At 48.1% G+C, this 14,172-nt stretch overlaps 1 protein-coding gene and 1 long non-coding RNA gene across 13 annotated transcripts; one reads left to right on the forward strand and one right to left on the reverse strand.

Annotated features, from left to right (window-relative positions):
• Nucleotides 1–1,346: 1,346 nt before the first annotated feature.
• Nucleotides 1,347–4,076, reverse strand: LOC144316203 (uncharacterized). Its single transcript, XR_013382058.1, has 2 exons — nucleotides 3,831–4,076; nucleotides 1,347–3,304 (listed from the first exon to the last, which is right to left on the reverse strand). It is a non-coding gene; the product is annotated as an uncharacterized LOC144316203 (long non-coding RNA).
• Nucleotides 2,456–13,726, forward strand: TEX35 (testis expressed 35). Of its 12 annotated transcripts, none has more exons than XM_077901823.1 (9): nucleotides 4,098–4,257; nucleotides 4,970–5,128; nucleotides 5,458–5,526; nucleotides 6,431–6,487; nucleotides 7,364–7,423; nucleotides 12,267–12,331; nucleotides 12,557–12,749; nucleotides 13,123–13,166; nucleotides 13,476–13,726. In XM_077901823.1, the coding sequence occupies exons 1-9, from the start codon at nucleotides 4,222–4,224 to the stop codon at nucleotides 13,540–13,542; spliced, it is 750 nt and encodes a 249-aa protein (XP_077757949.1). In that variant the 5' UTR covers nucleotides 4,098–4,221; the 3' UTR covers nucleotides 13,543–13,726. The 12 variants fall into 12 exon arrangements, 11 of the variants coding, with proteins under 11 accessions (XP_077757951.1, XP_077757956.1, XP_077757957.1 ...); XM_077901824.1 differs by having other exon boundaries at nucleotides 13,479–13,726; XR_013382057.1 differs by having other exon boundaries at nucleotides 4,099–4,257; nucleotides 13,039–13,166; nucleotides 13,476–13,581.
• The last annotated feature ends 446 nt before the right edge of the window (nucleotides 13,727–14,172 follow it).

Raw genomic sequence — 14,172 nt, forward strand, 5'->3', positions numbered from 1 at the left:
GCAGGACACTACCAGTCCAGGTTAGTTGCCAAGAGAACCCACATTAGCTGGTTTAATCACTGGGAGGGTAAGTAAAAGGGTCAAACACTCAGCTTCCAGGAGCAGTGATTAGACCCGCCTCGGAGAACTGGCTGCTTCAGTCCCCGTGCCTTGATTCCACCTGCACAGCGGATGAGATGCCTGGGCCTGGGCATTTCCTCACAGCGGGACTGGGAGGTGCTGGCAAAGGTGAGACAATCTGCTAGGGTCCTGGTGCTACTCAGAGGACTTAGAACAGCAAGAGAAGCTTCAGAGCAGACCCACATTCTGGCACTCACAGGAGGGGGGCAGATCTGCAGAATGGACCCGGGGTAGACTGGGATTATGCTGTTGTAAACCTTAGACAAATGGGGTCATTATTACAATCTCTGTGTCATCATGCTAGCCTGATGGCCAGTCAGGTGACAGGAGATGGGTCCTTAACCTGAACGCTGCCAGTTCACATTAGTTGGGACCGTTAATCCCCACTCCAGTGTCCCATGTAGCCTTCCCTTTTGATCTTGTCAGCTTCCTCCCTTTGCATAAAAAACCAGAAGAACACTAACTCAAGTTTTCTTACAAGGGGACTTGATAGAATGGAATAGGAAGGATGAGCTGTAGCAGGAAGATGTGGCTCCCTGAACCTATTTCCTCTTGTTCCTGGGAGAAACTCAGCCACATGTCCCAGCCTCCTTTGCAGTTATGTGTGGCCTTGTGGTTGTGTTCTTGCCAAAAAAGTGGGAGCAAGAGCAACGCAGGCTGCTCCCAAGACGGGCCCACAGAACCCTGCCATTTGTGATCCTCCATGTACACCACGTGAATCATAGGCCAAAGAAACCAACCCAAAGAGGCCACTCTGCCTCTCAGGTGTATGGCTTCAGTGGTAGATGGAATTTGGAGGTGTCAGAGGTCGAGAGAAGGCTTTTAGGGTCTGGGATAGCAACAGTAGAGAATCTCTGAGCAGGGACATCAAAATAGGCAGGAGTATAATTGCCATCCTCTATTTGGACTCCGTCCAAAGAGAGTAAAGGGACATCAGCCAAGTAAGGAGGCCCCAGGAGCCATATCTAGCAGGAGCAGGGGAGCCTCTGATTGTGGTGGCTCTTACTTTATCTCACAGAGCAGACTGTTCTGTAACAGGTTCCTCTGGGGCCTGGAAGGCCCTGACAAACATGTCCCTGTCATGGTGAACGCATAGGTGAAAAAAGCCTGCAATCCTCATATAATATATTCCCTCTTTTTACTTATTAGCTGTATTGAATTATCTGATTTACAATGACCTGTTCAGAATTATACACACACACACACACACATATATATATATATATTTTTAAATGATTTTATTTATTTACTCAAGAGATAAAATGGGCACAAGTCAGGGGAGGGGCAAGAGAGGGAGAAGCAGACTCCTCGCTGAGCAGCAAGCCCAACGTGGGGCTCGATCCCAGGACCCGGGATCATGACCTGAGCCAAAGTCAGATATTTCACCGACTGAGCCACCCAGGTGACTCCAGAATATAATATTTTCTCCCTGAAATAGAGGTACTAGAAGTTCAGGATAGAAACTAGATGTGATTTTTTTTTCATAGAAACAATAGGATTATGATTCTAGCCAAGGTCTGACACAATATTCATAAAAATGATCAGAAATGGCATAGTCACCAATGTGTCAATGAGAAAAGATAGCTCCCCCAGCACAGCGTAGAGCTTTCTGAGGCGTCTGTAAACCAATCAAGTAGGACAATGCAGTAACCAATCACAGTAAAACTCTAAAAATTTTATGTGAGAGGTCCCCTGGGGCCAGGAGCCGGAGGGCCCATCTGGCTGAAGGCAGCGCCCAGACACTACAGCTCGGCGGCAGGATGTTTTCAAGTGAATTTTCCAGGTCATCTGTGTTGAACCATGTCAGTCCAAGGTTGACTGGAGACCACAGCTGTCAGGATTCCGGGCACCTTTATGAAATGTTCTGTCCTCATCAACGGGCTTTGGAACACTGGGTCACCCCGGAATCACAAGAGGCCAAACTTGGAGGCCCAGGGCCATTTTTAAGCTCCCCTTCCCCACCCGCCTCCCGTACAACATTGTCTTCATGAACCCGACAAACCAGGGCCTTTGTAAAGAAAAGGAAATCCTAAAGGACACCAACTTGGAGAAAAGAGACTGTGGCAGCTGCTTCTCTCTGCCCTTTCCACCAAACTCCCCTGGGATGTCTGTGGGCCTTGGGCTGCTTGCCTTTGTCCCGGTGGCTTGTGCCATGAAGGGGGTCGGGGGTGGAAAGGTACCTCTGGCATCCTTCAGGGAAGAACAGCCTATGGTGTGCATATAACCAAGTTCTACCCCAGCAGTATCCGGTGTCACAGAGCTGCATCGAGGCCGTGCCTCATGCCATCGCCGGATCTCAAAGGAGAAGAACGTGACATGAGATTCATTTATTCAGGTTCGTCACATGGATTTCCTCAGCCCTTCCAGAACACACTGATGACAACACTGATGTATTTGGACTCCTAATTAGTAGATGCTGTGAGGAGGCCCACTCCTGGAGCTGTGGGTCAATTTATCCCCTGTCCAAATGATGGTAATTATACATGTATAATTTGTAATGCAGTTTTTTAAAAAAAGATTTTATTTATTTATTTATAGAGACACAGAGAGAGAGAGAGGCAGAGACACAGGCAGAGGGAGAAGCAGGCTCCCTGCGGAGAGCCTGATGTGGGACTCGATCCTGGGACCCTGGGATCACGCCTTGAGCCAAAGGCAGATGCTCAACCGCTGAGCCCCCCAGGCTCAGTTTTGCAAGGAGTTTTGCAGTTTCACAAGGAGACCCTGATTTCTTTTCCACCCCGTTTCCTGATACGCAGGCCAGCGGGCCCGTGCGGTATGCTTGGCTCGAAGGAGGCTCGTTTTAGCAACTGCTCAGCCAAGCAAAGGAGACTTGGCTGCAGGTCCAGGGGGATCTCAAGCCAAAACAAAGAGGAGACGGGGCCCACTTCCACAGGGTTGGTAAATGTCGAGATGGAGTCTGTTGTCTTCCCTGCAGCTCCCTGCTCCAGCCTGCAGGGTGTCTGGGAAGCTGTGGAGAGCAGGTCCTCCTGCCCTGTGGCCAGCCCATCTGGGAGGACCAAGTATAGCGGTCAGGGGACCTGGAAGTCCTGCCCTCATCACCCCTGGGGAGGGATGGGCGCTCGCATGTGCAATCGGTCGGGTGCAGGCACCTGCAGTTTGCATCCCTTCCTGGACTCCTGGGCTGTCTGTCCTCAGAATCCCACAACGGCCTTCTTGACAGCAGCTAGTACATGAAATGAGAGGGACGTAGAATGCCCAAGAATACCAAGAAAAGAGAAATTAGGCTCACCAGCCAAATTCCAAATGATTTTAGGTCCCACGGGAGGCCATGATCCTTTCTTTGACTCTTTAGGCATAAATTACAGCCCCCCTCAGAATGGCCTCAGTACCCTCCCCACCCCCAGACTCTTCTGATTATCAGCTTTGCTTCTTGCTCCAGCCCTCTTGCAGGCTGATAGAGGAATCAAGAGAAGCCATGGGGGTGGTGCAGCGGAGGGAGGGGACAGGGCCAGCCGGGCATTTGGAACAGGGTGTCTGAAGCCATCCTGCTAAGGTTGGCACCCCCCACCCCCCACGGTGCAGAGAACTCCAGGTTAGCACAGGGTACACACAATTTGAACCAGAAGGACTTCGTGGTGTCTCAACCCAAAACGGCTCTGGACCCAAGGAAGGGTCTGTTCCTATGGGGAAATCACGACAGAAGAACTCGGTGGGGACTCAGGGGAGAACCAGCTGTTTGGGGCAGACACCTTCTGGTAGGTCAGTCCTCCTGGGGGAAGAGACAGCAATTCTTGCTTCCGGGGAGGTGTGCCTCTCACTGAGGCCATGCCAGGCCAGGTCCTCCTCACCAGGGCGATTTCGCAGGACAGTGCCTCTCCTCCTTGTGAGAGGGAAACCTCGTGGCCTTGGAACCTGCCCTGTCCCTCATCTCTGTGGCCGAGTCCCCCTCAGCTCGAAGCTGTGGTGACACTCCCGGCCAGCATGTGGGACCTGGGCATTGTGACCTCAGCTGTTCCGCACACAGACAGGTGGTCATCCTGCCCTCACCTTGGCGTGTAATCTGCGTAGGACAGTGGCCTGGTCCCAGGGGCCCATTGTAGGGAGGTTGGGAAGTTAAAGAACACTCTGGCCTCCTCCATCATGTCGGCCAAGAGGGCAGAACCGAAGAAAAGCCTGGTAAAGGAGAAACATTGCTGGACAGTGTGGGGCCTCTCTGAGCTCCTGCTGAACGGAGATGTGAGGGGGGGTTACAGAGAGCTCTCTCGGGAGTCCTCGGGTTTTCTTTCTCTGTTCTGAGCATGAAGTGGCCTCTCAGGCTGGAAGGAGGGTGGGATTCATCCCTGGTCTCGGGGTGGGAAGGACAGAAGCCTTTGCTGACTCCCTTTGGGGCACAGAGCAAGGTAATGCCCCCGCCACCTCTGGCCACCCCCAGAGCCACTGCCCCCCGGCCAGGCCCGTGCCAGGCCCGCGTCAAAGGGCACGTCGGTGGCACACCGCCCCTTGTTAGATGACGTTCAGTCGTGCCCCCGATTTGCAGACGAGGAGGTGGGGCTCAGAGCGAGTAAATGACTCCCCTGGGACCCAGCGAGTAGGGAGCTGAGGTTAGACGAGTCCGTCTCTCTCCAAAGCCCACGCTCTGAAGTATTGCCCCCATGGCTTCCGTAGAGTCTCTCCAAGTGCTTGCCCAGCTCAGGCCCCCAGCAGGGGGTGCCCCCCCCAGCAGACGGGGCAGGTGCATGCTCAGAAAAGGAAGAGGAGCTGACAAGGTTCGGGTTGTCCGGAGCCAGGTGGGGGGAGGCGGTGGGCCTGAGCTCAGGCCAGGTGGCCAGGCGGGGGGCAACCCCCCAGGCCTGATGCCTGACAGGCGACTGCCCCCCTCCCTCCACAGAGCAAGAACTACAAGGCAGTGTGCCTGGAATTGAAGCCGGAGCCGACCAAAGTAAGAAGCTTTTTTGAGGCCACGCCGGCAGCCAGGCCCGACCCCCGTGGGGAGGTGACGTGGAGTCAGGGCGCATTCGCCGCTTCCGTTGGCCAAGACCCGTCCCAGGTGCTGAGGGACTCGCAGCGGAGGCCGCCGGGCGGGCTCCCCGCTCTCGCAGAGCTTCACGCTAGCGGCCAATCGGCCACAGAAATAAGCCAGGAGCACTCAGTAGCGTCACCTGCGAGGCAGAGGATTGAGCTAGGGAGGTAGGGCCTGGGCTCAGCCACAGCTGAAGCCCGGACGCCGCCGCTCAGGAGGGCAGAGGAGGCCCTTCGGCCGGGCCGGGGCCAGGGGGCAGTGGCGGGAGCTGCCCAAACCCCGGGGGGTGGATCTCCCCGCCTGGTCCACCCAGGCTTGTGATGCCCAATGTTCTGTGCCTCTGCTCTAACCAACAGACGTATGACTACAAAGGAGCGAAGCAAGATGGGCCATTTACCAAACCAGGAGGGACACATGAACTAAGGGTATGTGTGCCAGCCCGGGCGGCGGGGGTGGCCCAGCGCGGCGGAGAGGCTGTGGCTTCGCTCCAGGTCCCATGACTTTGCTCCCTCTGTGCCTTTTTGTTTTGTTTGAACTCTTTATTTTGAAGTAATTTCAGACTTACCGAGAATTTTCGAAAAAAATCGTGCCGTGAGTTCTAGTATACCCTTCATTCAGATTTCCCAAATGTTGGCATTTGATCGTGGTTCTCTCTATTTCTCCTTTTAGAGATAGATAGATAGATAGATTCACACACACATACATATGACATATGTTTCCTAAATCTGAGAGCACATTTCTCTCAAATTTCAGTGTATACTGCTTAAAAACAAGAACAGTCTCTTATGTAACCACAGTACAATGATCGAAATATCAAAATCAGGGCATGAGCATTGATTTGGTACTTACTCTGTTTTTACCAATTGTTCCACTAATGTCTTTCATAACAAAAGAGAAAAACAACAGTTTTGATGTGGGATCCTATCCAGGACCACACGTTGTCTCTAGGTTCCATGTCTCTTCAGTTTCCTTTTGTCTGGCATAGCTCTTGAGACTTTGTTTTTGGTGGACATTGTCATTTTTGAGGGTTATAGGCCGTATCTTTTGTAGGCTGACCCTTCATTTGGGTGGTCTGATGCCTTTCCTGTGATTAGACTTGGCTCTGCATTTTTGGGGGTCACATCACAGAAGCGAAGGTGCATCCTACCTGGAGGCACGTGACATCTCCATGTCCCACCCTCCCATTTTCTTAACAGCATCCTTCCCCATCTAACAGGAGGCATCTCTCTGTTCTTCCTTATTAGCAATGCCCCCACGATCTTCCCTTCCTTTTGAGAGTTTTCCTTCCACTCAAGACCTTTCCTTACTCCTTCTATTTTATTTCCTCAGAATGAACTCAGGGAGGTGAGGGAAGAGCTCAAGGAAAAAATGGACGAGATCAAACAGGTAATGGGATGAGAGTTCTCAGGTGGAAGAGGATAGCACCCAGGAAAATGCAGTGCCTAACTCTGAATAGTGAAGGGAATCAGGAATTGCATGGAAAAAGCATCAACCTGACTCAGCCTGACCTCCTCCAGTGTTTCAGTGCTGGGCAGCTTAGGGTTATCTATTTCTTATTTGATGCTTTAACCCAGGTTTTGAATGCTAAGAACTCTGTAAGGTGTCACGTGGTAGGTTGAGGAGCTATAACGTTAGTGACAGGGTGAGAGGGACTGATCAGAATGTAGGAGTAGTCACGGACCAATTCCATCCTCCCACTCCCCTTGCTAGAGCATGCTACAGAGCAGGACCCCTCTTCTTGATTCTTGGATGGAACCACCTATGGCTACTTATGAAGAAAGGGAGTCCTTAAGCAAGAAGGTGCAATGAAAGCTATGGTCTGAGCTCCACCTGGAAGGCTTGCAGTAGCTAGATATAAGACTCGCCAAGGCTGGTGCTGGGGGCAGCTTAATGGTATATGAACCCTAGTCCTTTTGAAGACTCCTTGGGAAGAAAGTGGCTTTGATAGGCCACTACAAGTCCATTCCCTGAGCTTTATCCAGCTGCTGCCCTGTTGTTTTAAAATGCCAACAGAGGCAGCCCGGGTGGCTCAGCAGTTTAGCCCTGCCTTCAGCCCAGGGCCTGATCCTGGAGACCCGGGATCGAGTCCCACATCCAGCTCCCTGCATGGAGCCTGCTTCTCTCTCTGCCTATGTCTCTGCCTCTCTCTCTCTTTCTGTGTGTCTCTCATGAATAAATAAATAAAATCTTAAAAAAAAAATAAAATGCCAACAGAGATGACTCCACATTCAATAATATGTGCTTGCCTTTCTTTTTCATTAGATAAAGGGCGTAATGGACAAGGATTTTGATAAACTCCAGGAATTTGTGGAGATTATGAAGGTAAGCATTTCCTTTTTTTTTTTAAATTTTTTATTTATTTATGATAGTCAGAGAGAGAGAGAGAGAGAGGCAGAGACATAGGCAGAGGGAGAAGCAGGCTCCGGGCACCGGGAGCCCGACGTGGGATTCGATCCCGGGTCTCCAGGATCGCGCCCTGGGCCAAAGGCAGGCGCCAAACTGCTGCGCCACCCAGGGATCCCGAAGGTAAGCATTTCCTGAGTGCTTCCCATGGGCCAGTACCATACTAGAAATTATGGAAGGAGATGCCAGACCCTGCCCTGAAGCTACTTATAATCTTATAATCTTGGGTTGAAGACCCAAACTCTATGGCAAGAAATAAATAACAAGTACCAAGCTATATGATAATTGGAGTTAATTGGGAGTTTGGAGAAATAAGGAAGGAATGGGGGCTGGGGTAACCAGACAAATCCTTACAAAGAAAGTGAATCTTAAGGTGAGCTTTGAAGGCCATATTGGAAGCTTAATGCAATTTTTTTTTTTTTTTTTTTTTTTGCTTAATGCAAATCTAACCAAAAGCCTAGTAAGATTAGTTTTTGAACTCAACAATTACTAAGAGGACCATCTAGACTCTAGAATAGTGGTTCTCAAACTTTGATGTGTTTTGGAATTTTCTGGAGCATAAATAAAGAAAATAGATCCCAGGTCCTATTTGGAGGGGGCTTAGACCCTTGGATTTTTTTTCACACTCCCCAGATGAAAATGTGAGAACAACTGGTGTAGGAGCATAAATGGGCAAAGGCAGATATCCTTACATTTTTAAGAGTTATAAGGAGGTACTACCCCCACCAGATATATCAAAATCATACAAAATCATACAATAATCTTCCTCAGATAAGCAGCCAAATGAACAAAACCAATATAGATAACCCTGTAACAACCTTTCCACCAGGGATGCCTGTGAGGATTTAAAAAGTCTGTATACCCAGGTCCTGGTCCCGATGAACTGAATAAAAATTTCTAGGGTGGGCCACAATTGCTTAAAACTCTAAAAGTGATTCTGATGCTTTCCCCTAGATAAGAACAAGATTCTAAATACTCTAGAAGTGGTTATTAACCTTGGCTACACATTGCAATCACCTGTACTGTGGCTTTGACCCAGGCTGCACCCCATAACAATTAAATCAGAACCTTTGAAATAAGGGCCAAGCATTAGTAATGTTTAAAGATCACCAGGTGATTCTGTTGCACACTCAAGTTTGAGAACCACAGCCCCATAACATTTAAGATAATAAAGATGATTTTTTAAATGTGAGAAGAAAAGGATTATGTATTCATTTAAGAACATTGATTATATGAAGAAAAATAATTCAGTTAACATTGTAAAAACTGAAATAGTCCATAAAGTGAATTTATTTATTTATTTTTTAATTTTTATTTGTTTATGATAGTCAGAGAGAGAGAGAGAGAGGCAGAGACACAGGCAGAGGGAGAAGCAGGCTCCATACACCAGGAGCCCGACGTGGGATTCGATCCTGGGTCTCCAGGATCACGCCCTGGGCCAAAGGCAGGCGCTAAACCGCTGCGCCACCCAGGGATCCCCATAAAGTGAATTTAAATAATAAAACCAATAAGGATAAATTACATATAAATATTTAACTGGATTGTCTAAATATAAATACAACAGAAGAAATCACAAAGGAAATATTGATATATTTAACAATGTAAAAAATTTAAGAATCATAACAAGAAAGCACCATGTACAGAATTAGAAAGCAAACACAATTTGGGGGAAATAATTTTCTACAAATATGATAAACATTGATAAAAGTTTATCTGTGACATGTAAAGGTCATACAAATTAATAAGAGCCAAATAGGAAAATGGGCAAAGAGTATGAACAATCCACAAAAGAGAATACAACTAAAAAGTAATATATATATATATATATATATATATATATATATATATATATATATATTTAGATTTTGTTTATTCATGAGAGACACAGAGAGAGAGAGAGAGATAGAGAGGCAGAGACACAGGCAGAGGGAGAAGCAGGCTCCATGCAGGGAACCTGACGTGGGACTCAATCCCCGGTCTCCAGGATCACGCCTTGGGCTGAAGGCAGGCACCAAACTGCTGAGCCACCCAGGGATCCCCCACAATAAATGTATTTAAAAGGTTTACCTCATGAATAATCAGTTAAATGCAGAATGAAAACAATACTTAGGGTATTGTTACATTCAAATCAGTGAACTTTTTTTTTTTAACATTTTATTTATTTGAGAGAGAGAGAGTGCTCATGCAATAGTGTGGGGTGGGGGGTTGGGGGGGGAAGAGAAAGAGAGAGAATCCCAAGCAGACGCCCCACTGAGCATGGAGCCTGACAACAGGGTTCCATCCCACCACCCTGAGATCATGACCTGAGCTGAAATCAAGAGTTAGACACTTAACCAACTGAGCCACCCAGGAGATCAAATAAATGATCTTTTAATTTATGACAATTATAACACAAGGCAGGAATGCTCTTATACTGCTGATCGGAGTATAGATTTGTACAAAACTGGAAAGGAATTAGACAATAGGTATAAAAACTATCAAATCCCTTGACTTATTAATTTCACTTCTCACAATTTAACCTATGAGAATAACCAGAAATATTAGCACAGATATATGTAAAAAGGATGTCCATCACAGGATTATAATAGCAAAAATTTGGAAATCACAATTTTCAACAAAAGAATAACCAAATAAATTAGGGTGTCTCCATAGGATGAAAACTAGGACCCATCGGAAATAATGTTTAGAAAGAATTCTTATAGGTGCACCTGGCTGGCTTAGTCAGTAGAATATATGACTCTTGATCTCAGGGTTCTGACTTTGAGCCCCATGTTGGGCATCAAACCCACTTTAAAATAAAAGCAATGCCATGGTTGAGTCAGATGTTAGCATTAAAGGGAAACTGAGTAAAAGGCATATGGGAACTCTTTGTCCTGTCTTTGCAACTCTCAGTGGATCCCAAATTATTTCAAAATAAAAATCTTATTTATATAAAAGAATGCCTATAATGAGAAGTAAAAAAATCAAGATACAAGTATTCTATACAGTTTGATCTCAGTTAAGTGAAAAAAAAATAGCTAAGTAAATATTTAAAAGAAAGCCTGGAAAGAAATATACCAAAAAGGTTACTAGCAGTTATTGCTAAGTGATGATATTAATTTGTTTTTTTATAGTCCTTTGTATTGTCCAAATTTTCTGCAAAGGGCATGTATTATTTCTATATTAAAATGCAAATACAGTCAGTGTTTTGTTAGGGGGCAGGACTGGGGATCGAAAGGCACAAAGGAGGCTATTTTGGGCACAGGAACGGCTTGCACGCAGCATGGAAGCAGGATGAACGTCAAGTGTATCACAGTCAGTGGGGAGATCAGTCATAAAAGTGGGATCATCTGGGGAAACTGTGAGAAATAAAATAGGATGGGCACAAAGGCAGTAGATAATGAAGGCTTTTGAAAGACAGGCCGACAGGTTGGGACTTGGTTGTGTAAGCAGTTAAGAGGCCTCTGGAGATTCTTAATCAAAGAACATGCTAGAAGCAGCACTTCAGAAAGGCTGAGCGGGCGGCTGTTTGCAAGGTGGCCAAGGCGAGGGGGTTGCAGGAGAGCAGGGGTAGGGCTGTCTGGAGCAAGATACAGGCAAGAAGCCACACCCCCACTCAAGATGAGGAACATTGGAGCAGGTGTAGGAGCAGAAGGAAAATAGAAAATCTGAAAGATGCGTGGAAGGAAAAATAATATTCTTGGTGACTGATTCAACATAAGGAATGAAGGAGAAGCAAGCATCCGTGACCCCAAAAGCAATCCAGATGGGTAGAAGAAAATGGTGACCGTGACAAGGACAAACAATTGGTTTAGAAAAGGAAATAAGGAGATCACTTTGGGACATGAGTTTGAAGTAATAGACTTCTAAGAATAGGGGACATTTTGACTCTGATGTTTTGAATCCAGGGACCGTTTCCACTTCAAGAATATTTTTACTCCATTTATGAGTACTGATATTTTATTCAAAATGTATAGCACCTAAAAACGCTTTTCAAGAAGGTATTTTTTTGAAATCCTCTCCACCCAGGCAGTATGATTCCTTGATCAATTTTCTACCACAGATCAGGAAACTGTAGCCAAGTCTTTCATTTTTTATTAAAATGATTTTTGAAGCAAATTAGTTTTCATTTACATTTGATAATGTTCAAGCCAACCCTGTGTTTGTCGTAACCAATTCTGTTGGTAATGACATCTGCTGTCCTAGACATGGTTTTGTGACCACTGTTTCTGTTCCAGTTTTTCCAGATCAAATTTTCCAGATCTAAATTGGCCAAGAAGATTTTACTGTTCTTTCAGTTCTTAGTAAATAATAAACGTGAGGTGCTATTTGAGCCACTCCTTCTTTGTTTCTGTTTACCATTCCTGCCAGAAATTGGGTTAAAGAAGAAGCAAACCCACATGTGCAGGATCTGGGGGCAGGGATCAAATCATAGGAGTCAAGTGTCTTTGCCGGGTGGGTCACAAGATTTGTTTTATCATTTTATAGGCATTGAGCCAAGGCAGATAATGGTCTCATCCCAGTGTGGGACCAGATAAAAGATTTCTGGTCCTCTGACTCCTCTGGAGACTTTGGATGAACCCCCGATGACCTTGTCTGTGCTTTGGCCTCATGGTTTAAAGGGGGAGGAGAAAGGAAGAGGAGGTCTGTACCCAAGGCCAGGAAGGATTCTTGGGGAAGTAAGATGGATGCTGAGGTGACCTCTAAGTAGTTGACAGACCAGAGGAAAGGATTTCCAAAGCCCTCCAAGATGATAGTTCTAGCTTTGATTTTTCACTTGAAGGAAATGCAGAAGGATATGGACGAGAAGATGGATGTTTTAATAAATATACAGAAGAACAGCAAGCTGTAAGTGTAACCTGCGCCCATCTCTCCTCATCCCTAAAGAATCTCCTCCCTTCACTTTGCTAAGTGTCCTCGGGTCCGGAGGACTCTCAGACTCTTCAAGGTCCTGTCTTGGTTTCTGTTACCCCAATGGCTTAGAGTTAAGGCCTTCCCTGGCCGCCCACGCTATGGTTATCTCCTTGTCCTGTTGGACTGTCTCCCCAACTCTGCCCCTCCCTGACTCCCCAGTCCCCTTAGAAGAGGGCCAAAGGAACAGCAGGAACTCAGACTGATAGGAAAAACAGACACAGACCCCCAGCTCCGGCTCAAGAAAATGGATGGAGCAGATGGAACACCACTCTCTCTTCACAAGAAGATCATGGCCCTACAAAAGACAAAGAAGGACCCTCTGGATTCCCTTCATCAATGCGGGACCTGCTGCGTAAGTGAAGCCTTACCTCCCCCCTACTCTGGTGCTGCCCCCCAGGCTCCTGCTCCTCTCTGACAGCCCCTGCCCCCTTCCCTGCACCGGGCCCTCTCACTCCCTTACCTCTTGCTGGAAAGGGACGGGTTCCACCCCTCCGCTGGCCCTGGATGCCTCCCTAGCCTGGAGCCCCCTCTGGGATCCCGCCTTCTAGGCCCAGGGAGATTCCTAAGCCACGACCAAGTAAGACCCAGCCCTGGATGTGCCTGGTCCCAAGTGCTACTGTATTGTTTGTCCTTTCCTATAGCAAGACCCGATGAGGTGCCCAGCAGGCTGGCCATCTTGGACCAGGGAAAAATGATCTTTCTTGTGCCGTTTCTGTCCTCCACAGGAAAAATGTTTGTTGAGTGCCCTAAAGAACAACTACAATCAGGGGTAGGTAGATCTACACACAAAGTCCTTGTCTCTGCTGGTGGGGGTGGGGTGGGGGGGCATCATCCCAGAGGCAGTGTGCTCAGGCTCCATTTGCATCAACCCCCTCCCCTGTGGTCACGCAGACTCTGCCCCCCACCTCCCACCTCATCCATTCAGTCATGGAGGACATGGCACCAGGCAGGAGGACTGGGGGGCCCCAACGGGAAGGCTGCCATCCAGAGGCTCCCTTGGAGGGAGTGTGGGGGGGTGACTGCCTCCCTGGCAGCTGAGCTGACCTGGCCTGGGGTTCCTGCCTTTCTCACCCTCTAGCAGCAGAAAACTTCCATGCCACCCCTGGCCACCCTTTTCATCCTTGGCCTCTGGAGCTGCTTTCTGATTTATCTGTGCCTCAAGCCCTACGCGGGGGAGGACGACATGCTCCCAAGCTAGCACACCAGCAGCTCCGGCTCTTCCTCCCTCTGCTCCTTGAGCTGCACAGTAAAGGCTTGTGGCCCTCTGACCTACCACCCTGCCCCAGGCCTGCCCCCACCCGGAGATTAAAATCATCACTTAAAGCCAAAGCGGGTATCACTGTTTTGAATATCAGCCCAAACTTCAGAGTGGGAGAGTGTCACCTTTTTGTTGTTGTTGTTCTAAATCGGCATGTTTCAGCCACCAAGCCCCTTCCTGCTTCCTGCTGGATTAGTGGGAAATTCTCTCTTGGTCATTCTCGGGGTCATCCCCCTTCCCCTCCGACCTCCCTCCAGTCACCTGATTCTGCAAAGATCCCGGGTCAAAAGCGAGGGGAGGCCCCAAGGAGAACAGCTGCCATTCTGTGTGGTTGTAGCAGAGACCCCCACTGCCCTATGCACCTGTTCTGTGTTCTTAGCTCCTGCACTGTGTGTGTGGTGGGGAGACCCAAGAGTCGGCTGAGTGGGAGACCCCCAGGCCCAGGGTTTAGCCTGTACCACTTCCCTCTGAGGTCTTGTTGCAGAAAAGAATTCAGGTCCTTGCTGCTCATAGCAAC

This window comes from Canis aureus, chromosome 6, assembly GCF_053574225.1.
Source record: "Canis aureus isolate CA01 chromosome 6, VMU_Caureus_v.1.0, whole genome shotgun sequence".
In the NCBI taxonomy this organism is placed as follows: Eukaryota; Metazoa; Chordata; class Mammalia; order Carnivora; family Canidae; genus Canis; species Canis aureus.